The sequence below is a fragment of the Lolium rigidum genome, chromosome 6, assembly GCF_022539505.1.
Source record: "Lolium rigidum isolate FL_2022 chromosome 6, APGP_CSIRO_Lrig_0.1, whole genome shotgun sequence".
Taxonomy (NCBI): domain Eukaryota; kingdom Viridiplantae; phylum Streptophyta; class Magnoliopsida; order Poales; family Poaceae; genus Lolium; species Lolium rigidum.
In genome coordinates this window covers 38,560,298-38,573,326 of record NC_061513.1, presented here as the reverse complement: position 1 = coordinate 38,573,326, position 13,029 = coordinate 38,560,298, and the positions used below count along the sequence as shown (strand labels likewise).

Genomic DNA, 13,029 nt, shown 5'->3' with positions numbered 1-13,029 from the left:
GGAATAAAAATCAAGTAAATACTAGTGGACTAGTTGTTTTCAAGATAACTCCACATATATGTTGGACCAAATATTTTTGGAGGCGGATGTGAGTTAACTTGTAACACATCTCATGATGCACATCCAGGAAATCTACCAAGTCAGCTAGTGGTCTGAGCTGAGCGCAACTTCTCCTAGCCTTGGTCAAACAAGTTTTGGTTGGCCTCATTTTTGAAGTTGTATTAGTTTGTAGGAAACAATAACCGAAAGTAAAACACTGTTTGGTTTTCTTTACATAGTTCTTTGTCACTACATATACCAAAAGAATGCTTATTCCTTTCTTCAATTTTCTCTTTAATGGTATACAATCCTTGCTTGGTGTGCAAAACTGAGAAACCATGAAAGTATACAAGGTGAGCAGGTTTCGTCGTTCTTGTATGCTGTGTATATCGGTGTTTAAGTGTTGAAGGCGGTTCGGAGCTTGTTAATAAGAGGAGCAAAAGCTCAAGATTGAATATACTGCCACATTCAGATAGTTACAAATTTGATCCGTCGTTTTTGGTCTGGAATCCACCGGAACTGCCTAGTTCTCAGCTTCCTTCATCAATCAGTAAAAACTATAACATCTGAATTCTGAACTGCGCGTCGCGAATATACAATCACCGCGCGGCGTCTCCCGTCCGTTACCCCAAAGTGCCTGTCGCTAATAGAGTGCGAATGATTTGTCCGGTACTGCACTGCAGAGAATAAGCATTCTTTTTTGGCGCCCGTATATTGTTTAATGTTTCGGCTGAGTAACTCTTGGTAAATTCAGTTCAGGTTCAAGTGCGGATGAGCCAGTACGGCACGAAAGCTACTGGAAATCCTCCACGGCGCTCGTATTGCCAATTGCAACACCACCGAACCACTATAAAAATGCATGTTTGCCATAGTCATCTCAATTCAAAGCACAGAGCACACACCTTGGTGCTCTCCTATCTCAATCCTCCGTAGCACCATAGCTCAAAGTTAAGCCTTCTCCAGTTAAGGCCAGCCATGGCAAGCCGAGCTTTCACTGCCTTCAGCCTCGTTGTCTCCCTCCTCTTGGCACTTCTCGCCACATGCCATGCAGGCAGCATCGCCATCTACTGGGGCCAGAATGATGGCGAGGCGTCGCTTGCCGAAACATGCGCATCCGGAAACTATGAGTTCGTCATCCTCGCTTTCCTCCCCAAGTTTGGCAACGGACAGACACCACAGCTGGACCTTGCAAGCCACTGTGACCCATCATCTGGTGGCTGCAGAAGCCAGAGCAAGGACATCAACTCCTGCCAGAACCGTGGGGTGAAAGTTCTCCTTTCCATCGGCGGCGCGGATGGAAGCTACGGCCTCTCGTCCCCTGGTGACGCCAGCCAGGTTGCCATGTACCTATGGAACAACTTCTTGGGCGGCACGTCCTCGTCCCGCCCCCTTGGCGATGCCATACTCGATGGCATCGACTTTGACATCGAGATTGGCGGTGCTAAATTCTGGAACAACCTTGCTACGGACCTCAAGAAATTGGGCAAGAACGGTGGGAAGACAGTCCTGCTGAGCGCAGCACCGCAATGCCCCTTCCCTGATGAATGGGACGGTGGCGCAATTAGCACTGGATTGTTCGATTATGTGTGGGTGCAGTTCTACAACAACCAGCAGTGCCAGTTCGACGCGGGACGTGCTGCCTTCATGGATGCGTGGAATAAGTGGGTGTCGGTACCAGCAGGTAAGATCTTTTTGGGATTGCCGGCTTCTAGCTCCAAAGACGCGGCGGGCACGGGATTCATCCCTGCCGATGAGCTCACGTCACGTGTGTTGCCGCTCATCAAGGGCTCGCCCAAATACGGTGGCGTTATGTTGTGGTCTAAGTACTACGACGATCGCAGTGGATACAGCTCTGCCATCAAAAGCTACGTGTGATTATTTCTGTGCTTGGCGCCTTGGCCTGGTATCTGTTGCATTCAACATTTCAGTGTTGATTGCGTCTTCTGTATCATACTATAGTGTGTTCATTGTCGGCATCATATTGGTAGCTAGCATAAACAGTGTTATGTAGTTATGCAAGCATATGTAAATATGAATAAAAAAGAGTACGCAGTTGATAGTTTGAAGCTAAGTTCCATTTTATTGACAAGTGTTCTTTTTCCCGTATCTGTTCAGCTTATATGCTGGTACACTGCAAAATATTAATTGTTATAAGGCTCTATTTTACAAGTACACACTCTTCATATCATACACACTAAGGTTTTACATTGACTTGCATCCCTCTCGCAGGTCAGCTTGTCACACCATATTTGAAAACAAGTACAAAATAAACTTGATACATCATATTCGTGGAGGACAGCTCGGATAGTCCTCTCCCGAAGGTAAGCTCTAGCTCTCTCCCGCGGGCCCTCCGGCCGCCCGGCGCCGCTGTCCCCTGCGGCATGGCCGCCCCCGGCCTTGACTCCGAGGTGGTCGCCTTCCCCCGCGCTGCATCCGTCGGTCCTTCCCCGCAACCCTGCAACGCGGTGGGGACCCGCGGTCCGGACTCTGCTCCCTCGGGGCACCCTCCGGATCCGGTAGATCTAGCTCGTCCGCCTGCCGCTCCGCTCGTCGCCTGCCCTCGCTTCCACGCTGGATAGGAACGCCCGCGTCTCCGTTCCATTGTGGTTTGCGACGCTCCTCCCGGTCAAGGCCTCGGAAGATGAGTCTTTCCCTCCCGGGAGGTTGTGACTTCCGGGCGCGGCCGGCATGGGCGCTCCACTCCTCTTCCGGCCGAGCCGCGGCCCATCCCTCCGCCGCCCGACGCCAAGGCACGGCCCCCGACCCCTGCTCGCCCGGCCTTTTTAGGCGCTTCCGGGGACGCTGCCTCCGCTGCCTCAGCAAGAACCACCGCCGCGCCGACTGCCGCGATCCAGTCCGGTGCATCGACTGCTGGGGTTGGGGACACACCGCCGGCCCTCGCTGTTCGCGTAAGCGGACGGCAGCTCCTCGCCCCGAGACGGTGCGCGACCGGCTGTGCTTCCCCGCCCCACCTCCGACCATGGACCGCTTCGTCGCCTCCAAGCCCGCGCCCGTCGCTCCGGTCCAACCTCAAGCCACTCCATCGTCGTCGCCTCCCGCAGCATCGAGCAGCAAATCTTCAACCTGCGAAGCCGCGGTGTCCTCGTCACCGCCACCGAAGCGCGGCACTGTGCCAACCCGCACTTGGTGGGTCAGGCGCTAGAGAAGGAGCTCCGGCTGCCACCGCACCAGCTCCGCGTCACTCGACATCATCCAGAAGCGTTCTTCGTCCTCTTCGACACTCCGCCGCATCGCGACCGCGCCATTGCGCATGGTCGTCTTCACGTCGAGGGCTCCACCTTCCTCCTGCAAGCATGGCGCGAATCAGATCATGCCGTGCACATCGTCTATAACCTGCATGCCCGCATCGCGCATCGAGCGCATGCCAATGCACATGTGGTCCAGGGAGGGAGCGCAGGAGGTGTCGGGCAGTCATGTCCTCGTCGACCGCCTCGACGGTCGCACGTACACGCGAGGACAACACCGAGCTCTTCAGCTGCCGGGTGTGGTGTCGTAGCATCGACCACATACCGGGGCACCATGGTTTCTCTCGTTTTCCCGCGAGGAGGCAGGCCACGTCGTAGAGATGAACGGCTACTCTCCTCCGCGCAGGGAGGTGGCGCCGCCGCCGGAGTGCCTTCGCTACGACTCCCTCATCCACGTCGACCTCGTGGAGGACTGGACGGTGCGCGAATCTCGCACCCCCTCCACGGGGCAGAGCGGGATCCCTTCCTCCACCTCTTCCGAGGAGCCGCCGTACCCCATGGTGCAGCCATTCACCTGGCGGTTCGGAATTCCTGATGGGGAGGAGAGGAGCTACGGTGGCCGCCGCCAGGATGGCTGCCACAACATCCCTGCCTACCGACGCCGCGACGATGAGGGCGACTCTTCTGGCCAGCGCAAGATCTGGCGCGACGTGGCTGCTGCTCCCGCCCGCATCGGGGCGCCTGCCGCCGACGCTGCTGGGCGCGGGGGATCTCGTCACCGCAGCCGATCTCCGGCAGGCCATCGACAGCGCGCCACCGATGTCCCTTCTCCGTCCACCAAGATTGTGGACGAGCTGCTGCCTCCACCGCCGCCGCCGCCCACGTCGGGCCCCTCCGCCGCGGCCCCGATCATGTCAACGCTCGACGCCCCGCTTCCCCTCGTCATCCATGCTGCACAGGAGCATCTTGCTAGCCCAGGTGCTCCGGACCCCCTGGTGGACATGGTGTCCACGGTCAGCCCCGACGTCCCCACCTGGGGGCCCTCTAGAGTGGACCCGATGTGCTTTGAGATGGAGGCCGCGTGTGCGGCGACCGTCAGCCAGCCGCTCTCCTTCAAGGATTGCCCTTCTGCTGGCCTGCCGATGGTGCCCCATCCCTGGGCGACGGCGGACTTTGGCCTGTCCCCCACGGATAGACCTGAGCAGGTCGCCTGCGTCGCCTCGCAGGTCGACGACCTGCACATTGTCGACGCTCCTGCGCCACGTGCCCTTGGCGCAAGAGGAGCCCGTCAACGACTTCCTGCGAATGCTTCGTTCAAGGCACCGCCGGCGTCGGTCCTGGGGGTCTCACCGCTCAACCCCACATCGCCAACGACGGTGCAGCCTGGCTCACCTAGGTCCACATCTCCGGCGCCCAAGCGCAGCCAGCGCCAGGCCTCGTCGGCGTGCTCCATCCCGGTGGCGCAGCGCGCCACCCTGCGCCTGGCCAAGGAGATGCACGTCATCAGCGGCAGGAGCGCCGCACGGAGGTTGCTGCGGCCGGCCTCGTCGAACGCTTCAAGGAGCCTCTCACCGAGGTCGACATTGACGGACTCGCGAAGCTCACCCGCATCGACCGCGACGCCGTTCACCGTGCTGCCAAGCAGGCAGCCGCTGGGAGAGCCACCACGGTGGCCATTTAGTTTCCAATGTTAGGTTCCTTAGCTCTCTTGCAGCAGATATCGGTCTTAAACCGATGCTTTAGTTCCTTGTGTTGGGTTAGAGGCACGTTCTTCATCGGGACGGCTTGTTTGAGGCTGTGTAATTGGGTGTTGTCCCGCCCCATGTATGCTCTGGTGGTGTTCTTCCTTTATCATTCAGTTTGCTGCTGCTCTTCGCCACGTCGCCCGCTCTGCCTGTCATCAGCTGTGCTGCTCTCCTCGTTCCCCAATGAGTGAAGCCATTTGCCCCATCCTGTCATGGAACCCCCGTGGCCTTAACATGCCCGCGCGCACCGCCGTTGCAGAACTCGCTGCTGCAGCCAAGGTTGCTGTCCTTTGCCTTCAGGAGACAAAGTTGGCTCACATCGATGGCTCCCTTGCTGTTGAGATTGCCGGTGCCACTCGTAAGGACTTCGTCTTCCTGCCGGCCGACGAAACGCGCGGCGGCATCGCCATCTTCTGGAACTCGGCGATCGTCTCTATTTCGAACGCGGTCATCCGAAACCACTCCATCACAGCGACGACGACCATCTTACACACTTGCACCTCTTTCTCGCTCACTGTGGTCTACGGTCCATCCGTGGACGCCGACAAGCCGGCGTTCCTCCAAGAGCTCATCAACATCAAACCACAGAACGGCACACCTTGGCTCATTGTAGGCGATTTCAATATGATCTATGAAGCTAGAGACAAAAGCAATACCAACCTCTGTCGGCGTCTCATGGGACAGTTCCGCGCCGCCCTCGATGAGTCTGAGCTCTTGGAGCTTAGATGTTCCAATCGGCGCTTCTCCTGGTCAAACGAGCGTGTTGACCCCACCTTGGTCTATTTGGATCGTTTCTTCTTCAACGTGGCCTGGGACGCATTCTTTCCGTCCTGCTCGGTACAAGCTCTTTCATCGTCGCACTCCGATCACTGCCCTCTGCTGCTCTTCAGCACGTGTGCGCAGCCGCGGAAAGCCCGGTTCCGCTTCGAGAATTTCTGGTCCCGGCAGCCCGGCTTCATCGACATCGTCAAGGGCGCTTGGATGCTGGAGCTTCATTCCACGAACCCGCTCACTCGCCTGCAGGTAAAGCTTGCCCGCACGGCGCGGGCGCTGCGCGCCTGGAGCAAGGAGCTCTTCGGCGACGCACGATTCCAACTCCACCTCGCAAATGAAATCATCCTGCGTCTGGATCTTGCCCAGGAGAGCCGTGGCCTGTCCGATCACGAGTTCCACCTGCGCAAGTCCCTCAAGGCTCGGGTCTTGGGCCTCGCTGCGATCGAGCGCTCCCGCCGGCACCAAGCTTCTCGCGTGTCTTGGCTGCGGGAGGGAGACGCCAATACGCGCTACTTCCACGTCAAGATGAATTCCCGCCGAAGAAAGAACTTCATCCACACCCTCGCCACGGACACCACCATCGCCACCTCCCATCCCGACAAGGAGCGGGTCCTCTTCGACCACTTTTCGACCATCTTGGGCACTTCTGTCCCTCGCACGCGCTCCCTCGACTGGGAGGCCCTCAACCTTCCGACGCTGCCGGTGAACGGCCTTGATCATCCCTTCACGGCCAAAGAGATCTGGGATGCAATCATGGATTCACCCGCGGAGAAGGCGCCCGGCCCCGACGGCTTCAACGGCGTTTTCTCCAGACGCTGTTGGGGCATCATCAGACCTGAGATCATGGCCTTCTTCCAACACGTCTACAACATCGCCGGAGGCGACTTCGCATCGCTCAACCGCGCCTTTGTCTGTCTGCTGCCCAAAACCGCAAATGCGGCGCGCGTCTCTGATTTCCGCCCCATTAGTCTAATCCACTCGATGGCGAAGCTTTTCGCTAAGGTGCTCACGAGGCGCCTCTCGCCGGTGATCGGGAGGATGATCTCACCGGCGCAAAGCGCTTTCCTCAAGGGAAGGACTCTGCACGATAACTTCGTCTACGTCCGTAACACAGCTCGAGCCCTCCATCGGAAGAAGAAAGCAGCGTTCGATTCAGTCTCTTGGGAGTTTCTGCTCGAGCTCTTGCAGCGCCTGGGCTTCTCTGCTAGGTGGCGGGACCGGATATCCTTGCTTCTCGTCGTGCTCGCCACCTCGGCCGTTCTCCTCAACGGCACCGAAGGCAAACCCGTCCGACACCGCCGCGGCTTGCGCCAGGGTGACCCACTCTCGCCACTGCTGTTCATCCTCGCCCTCGACCCTCTGCAAAAGATACTTCAGGCGGCCACCGACGCAGGGATCCTTTCGCGGTTGCCGATCCGCGAAGCCAAGCTACGCACCAGCCTCTACGCTGATGACGCCGTTCTCTTCCTCAACCCCATCCGCGCCGAGGTGGACTCGGTTCTATGGATTCTGCATGCCTTTGGGCAAGCTACGGGCCTGCGGATCAACGTCGACAAGAGCTCCGTTGCACCTATCAGATGTGATGGCATTGACCTTGACGATGTGTTGTCGTCTTTCTCGGCGAGCGCACATCCTTCCCGATTCGGTACTCGGGCTTACCGCCGAGCTTGGGTAGGCTCGGGATGGTGCACCTCCGAGCACGTGCTTGATCGTGCCCGTTCGCATCTCGCATCATGGAAGGGACGTTGGATCAACGCAGGCGGCCGCCAAGCCTCGGCCTCCTCCGTGCTCGGTGCCATTCCAATCTTCGCTATGACGGCTCTCAAGCTTCCGCCCAAATTCATCCACGAGTTTGACGAGATCAGTGCGCAATTTCCTCCGGGACATCGATGAAGAAACCAACCCTGGTGGCAAGTGCAAAGTGCGTTGGCTCACCGTCTGTTCGCCCAAGGAGGTGGGCGGCCTAGGGCTGCCGAACTTGAAGCTCTTCTGCCGTGCCCTACGCCTACGCTGGTTGTGGCATGTGTGGAGCGAGCCGACTCGCCCTTGGGTCGGCACACCGACGCCTTGCGACGCCAAGGACCAAGATTTTTTCCACCGTGCCACTAGAGTGACCATAGGGGATGGGAATCGAGCGCTGTTCTGGCATTCCTCGTGGCATGGCGACACTCCCCTCCGTATCCAATTTCAGAATATTTATGCCAGATCAAGGAGGAAGAACAAAACCGTCGCAGCCGCGATCCTCAACGACAGTTGGGTTGCTGACCTGGGCCAGAATTTCCCGGCCACTCTGCTTACCCAGTTTGTTGATCTCTGGTGTATCACGCAATCTCTCGTTTTGAGTCCAGGCACGCCGGACTCCATACGGTGGATTCTCACAGCGGACGGCGTCTACTCCTCTGCCTCGGCCTATCGTCTGCTCTTCGAGGGAAGAACGTTCTCCCCAGCGCCGGAGATGATCTGGTCTCCTTGGGCCCCGGCCAAGTGCAAATTTTTCCTTTGGCTGTTGCTCCACAATCGCCTTTGGTGTGCTGACCGCCTCCAACGCCGACGTTTGCCCAATGCTTACTTCTGTCCTCTTTGCCTCAGAAGCTTGGAGACTTCACAGCACCTCTTTTTCGAATGCCCTTTCACCAGGAGGATTTGGGCGGCGGTGGCTAACTGGACGAACTGCTCCTCCCTCGCTCCTCCATACTGGGAAGCAGCGACAACGCCTCAAGACATCTGGCAACTCATGATGCAGCACTCCACCGCTACGCACAAGAAAGGGCTGAGTTCGCTCTTCACGCTGGTATGCTGGAATGTTTGGAAGGAACGGAATGCGAGAATTTTTCGTCTCAAATCAGCAAACTTTCAGCTGATCATTGCCTGGATCCGTGATGAGGCGCGCCAATGGAGCTTCGCCAACGCTAAGGCTCTTAGAAAGCTGCTTTTCGAGCCCCCTTGATCACCGGGCGGCTCCTTTCTCCTTTTTCCTTTTTCTCTGGCCTTCCCTGCCCTATTCGATCGTGTAGTTGCACATCGATGGGTCACTTGTAAAGTTTTTCCCCTGCTAATCAATGAAATCCAGCGTGCTGGTTATTTCAAAAAAAAAAAAGATACATCATATTCGTAATCACATTTAATATCAACATATGGTTCTTTTTTTCTATATGATTCTTTCTCCATTAAGGATAGATCGGAGATTAGAGTCTGGGATGCCGTTAGCACTACCTGCGCGAGACCATGGCGGTCCATGGCGCTGCGTCAGAGAGATAGTAGGAAGAGTGGAGAAGGAGAGAGGAGCGGTTAAGATGAAGATAGAGGTAGAGATGTGATTTTTTTCGCACAGAGGGCCGTAGGTAGTGGAGCCACTAAAGTTGTCACACGATCCAGACGGACGGTCGTGCGCCAGGTGTGTCTCATCCCTCTCATGATACATTTTCCAACATAAGGGCAACTCCAACATCCACGCATAAATCTGATGCGCTATATTGCGTTTGCAGAACGCTGTAACCCGACACAATGCACAACTCCAGCGTGACCTTCATCGAAGGCGGCATTTTGCAGCGCACGGAAAGGAGCGGATAGCCCTTTACCACACGCTGCAAATTAAGCGTGTGACGCCCCGATACAATAAAAAATTCTAGTTATTATTACATCCCAAGCAAATACAACAAACTTGTTGGTCAACAATAGAATAAATTGGGTTTCAACAATACAACAAATTGTGTTTCAACAATACAACAAACATACAAATAAGTAGACACTAATTTTGTTGTCCATTCCATTTCCACCACTCATCGATGAGATCATGTTGAAGCCTATGCATCATGCACCTCATTGCACATGGTCGAATGATACGATGCAATGAAACACGACATCCTCTCTTCTCTCCTCCACACTTGCACGAAAACCCCCATCAAGTCATAGTAGGAGTAGTCTACATCTTTGCCACGATCGTCCTCTATGATCATGTTATGCATGATGAAACAAGCGCTCATGATGTACTAAAGGCACTATTGATCCCAAAATCAAGCCGATCCACTCACAATACTAAATTGGGCTTGCAAAATCCCAAATACTCTCTTCACATCTTTCCTAGCCACCACTTGCGTATTGTGAAATTTGAGTTGTTTCTTACATGAGGGTTTGTGAACCGGCTTCACCAATGCTTACCACCTTAGGTAGATGTCATCGGCAAGTTAGTATACATATTGGTATTTCCGGCCATTTGCTTAAAACTCCACATGTGGACCTTGACCTTCACACAATGTAATCCTTGTCATAAGTGGTGACCGTTGAAGAACATTGAGGCCATTGCACCACTCGGGCATTCCGAAGAATGCATGCCAAATCCAAGTCTCGTGATCGGCCACAGCTCCAAGGATTATAACGGAATCCTTTTCTACGCTTTGAATTGTCCATGCCATGTCACATGACAATTCTTCCAACTCCAGTGCATAGAATCAATTGAGACAAGCATACCTGAAAACCCGCGAGACTTGTTCACCTCCAAAAGCCTAGCCGTGTTTTCAGCATTGGGGGCTATCAAATATGCGGAGCCAAACACTTGCACAATGGATACAACAAAGCTCTACACACATGATAGCTTGAATCTCACCCATAGCAAAGTTGTCATCAACTAGATCCGTCGGAATATCGTATGCCAACATACGCAAGGTGGAGGTCACCTTCGATAGGTGTTATGCCCAAGTTCTCCGGTGGCATTCCTCCTTTTCTAAAAAACCGATGATACACTACAACAAAAACATGCAGTAGAGACATTTTGCTAGAGGCACTTTCCACTATGTCTCCTAAATTCTAATGCAATTTGTTATAGAGGTATTAAGAGAGACACTTTAGAGAATGCCTTAGCGGAAGAGACATCTACCTAGAGACATTCTCCAAAGTGTCTCTTAACATGCTTATAAAGACACTCTAAGAGACATTTTTTAGATTGACTCAACCGTAGAAACATTTTATTGTAGACAATCCTCATAATGTCTCTTGGCACACTCGAGATACACATTGTAGAATTCTTTAAAAGTGAGATGTATAACACAACCACTATAGGACAATCATTTAATACAAAGTTGGAGAAGCTTCAAAATATATCACAGTACAAGTTTCCAAATATGAAGTAGAAAATATAAACTTACTATGTACGTAAATCGTGGAACATAGGTGACTATGTAAAATGTAAAACATCTATAGCAACATCATTTTTTGAATATGCAAAAAAAAAATTCTGGAAAGTTCTCTTACTACATCGAAAGATGGAGCACCGCACCAAACACAATGGCCCAATAGCCGCAGCCGCAACCGCAACACATAGCCCGCACATGGCCGGGCGTCCGCAGTACCCGTCACACACAGCCCCACCTTCTCCTCAACCTCAACTCAGAAGGAACTGCCGATCTATCCGCCACCAGCCCGCCGCCCCTCCCCATATCCTGCAGTACCCGTATCCCGCCGCCACCGTGAGAGCAGCAAGGGGCAGCGCCATAGCCAAAGCCGGCTGCCTTCCTCGACTCCACCGTCGAGGCTACCGCCGTGACTCCGTGGGGCGGTTCAGCGCCGTGTCGGCCTCCTTCCTATCCTGCCGGGCCCCGCTGGTCGGTCTCCTCCTGGACGAGCTCTCCGACGAGGCCGCACCTCCTCCTCGTCCGGCGCGGGCGGCAGCGGGGGCTTATCCTACGGAGGGAACACCATATTGCACTCTATTCTCCACACACACGTACATTCCCCTGACCTATCAACTCTTTGTTTCTTCTTGACCAGGTCTCTCATCCGCCAACGACCACGGGCTATTGGGGCGGATACTGGCTCTTAGAATCCCTACCCTCTCCTGAACCTATTCCTCTAATTTCCCGTTCAGTTATAGCCCCAAATTCTCTAATTTTCTCTTGCTTTTGGATTTCAGGTTGTGGTTCTGCTGGGACTCTTCTACCTCCGCTCCAGGTTCAGGTCGCCGGCCACGCGACCGCAGAGGAGCTGCTCCAGATTCGACTGCAGTTTAGTGCTCTCGCTCTCACTCTGTTGATTGCTACTAATATTCATATAATAAAACTCTAGAGACATATGGCTTTAAGTCCACTTTTATCTGTTGTTATCGTGTAAGTACATCTGGTAGTCAAGCCCTCATGCCTAAGCTTAGTATTTAAGCTAACATTTCCAAAACTTGATTTGGCTGCTCGGTTGCATCTCTATCTCTACTTGGCAAAATTGGATTAGCACTATACCTCACCAAATTTTCAATAGTATATATATGGTCCCGTACTGATCTAACTCTGTGCATATTTCCTGCTAGAGATCAAGCTTCATATGTTAGGCGCAAGGTATCATGTATTCGTGTAATGCAATATATGTACGCAGGTGAGGTCCATCTTTGCTCATCCCCAATTTCACTAGGGAAGCCAACATACAGCTTCTGGTAATCCAATGCCTACCAATTATTTTGGATCTCCAGTATGAAGGCCTTCCAATTAACACTTCCGTTTTTGTTCTACCAAATAGTAAAAAAATACTCTATTATACATCAAGTTATATGACGTGCAGATCGGAACTTTGATGAATAGATACACAGATCCAACTAATGATCCATTATCAGTGCACACCATCAGTTTGATGAATTGTTTGACCAAACTGCATCGATTAAGAAAAGCTTGCCTAGACATCTGTTGCAGCATTGGCCAGGACTCTATGCTCAGCTCTGCTGCCAACAAGTAAGTGTGGAGCTCAAGCAGGTTGCTCAATGCTTGCCTCTTTCCTAACAGAGTTAAAATTATGTTGGGTGGCGGAGTTAAGCTTTTGCTATGTTATCCTGCGGAATTAATTTACGAAGCATATAGCCAGGTTAGTACATCTAATGTCCGTGGAGACTACAAGAGAAGAATTTACATCCAGACTGAAATCAATAGTGGGAAAGTTCAGTAAGATATATACAATCTCGACACCCATGGTTTCTCCAGTTATTGCGTAGTCTTTGTTTCTTACTTCTCTATGCAACCAACTTCGGCTTACAAAAGGTAATATTTTGTATAGACCATAGTAACAACTTATTATTTAGTTGTTGCTTGGTGTTTGTGGCCCACAACCAATTTCTGGAGATTAAAAGTACCATAGCATTATACATATTGTAGTCATGCACTATTTATGGTGTGACAATCCATGTAAATAGGATTTGATCAGTTTGGATTCAGTTTCATGCTAATAAGTTACCAATATAAACATATATTTGGTATCATCAATGTTTAGAAGCTTCACAGCAGGTTTCTTAAGAA

The 13,029-nt window shown here is 53.1% G+C and overlaps 1 protein-coding gene across 1 annotated transcript; it reads left to right on the top strand.

The window, feature by feature from the left end:
- The first annotated feature begins 1,014 nt into the window (after nucleotides 1–1,014).
- Nucleotides 1,015–1,914, top strand: LOC124659283 (acidic endochitinase-like). The gene has a single exon (XM_047197205.1). It carries the CDS (start codon nucleotides 1,015–1,017, stop codon nucleotides 1,912–1,914), a length of 900 nt encoding a protein of 299 aa, XP_047053161.1.
- The last annotated feature ends 11,115 nt before the right edge of the window (nucleotides 1,915–13,029 follow it).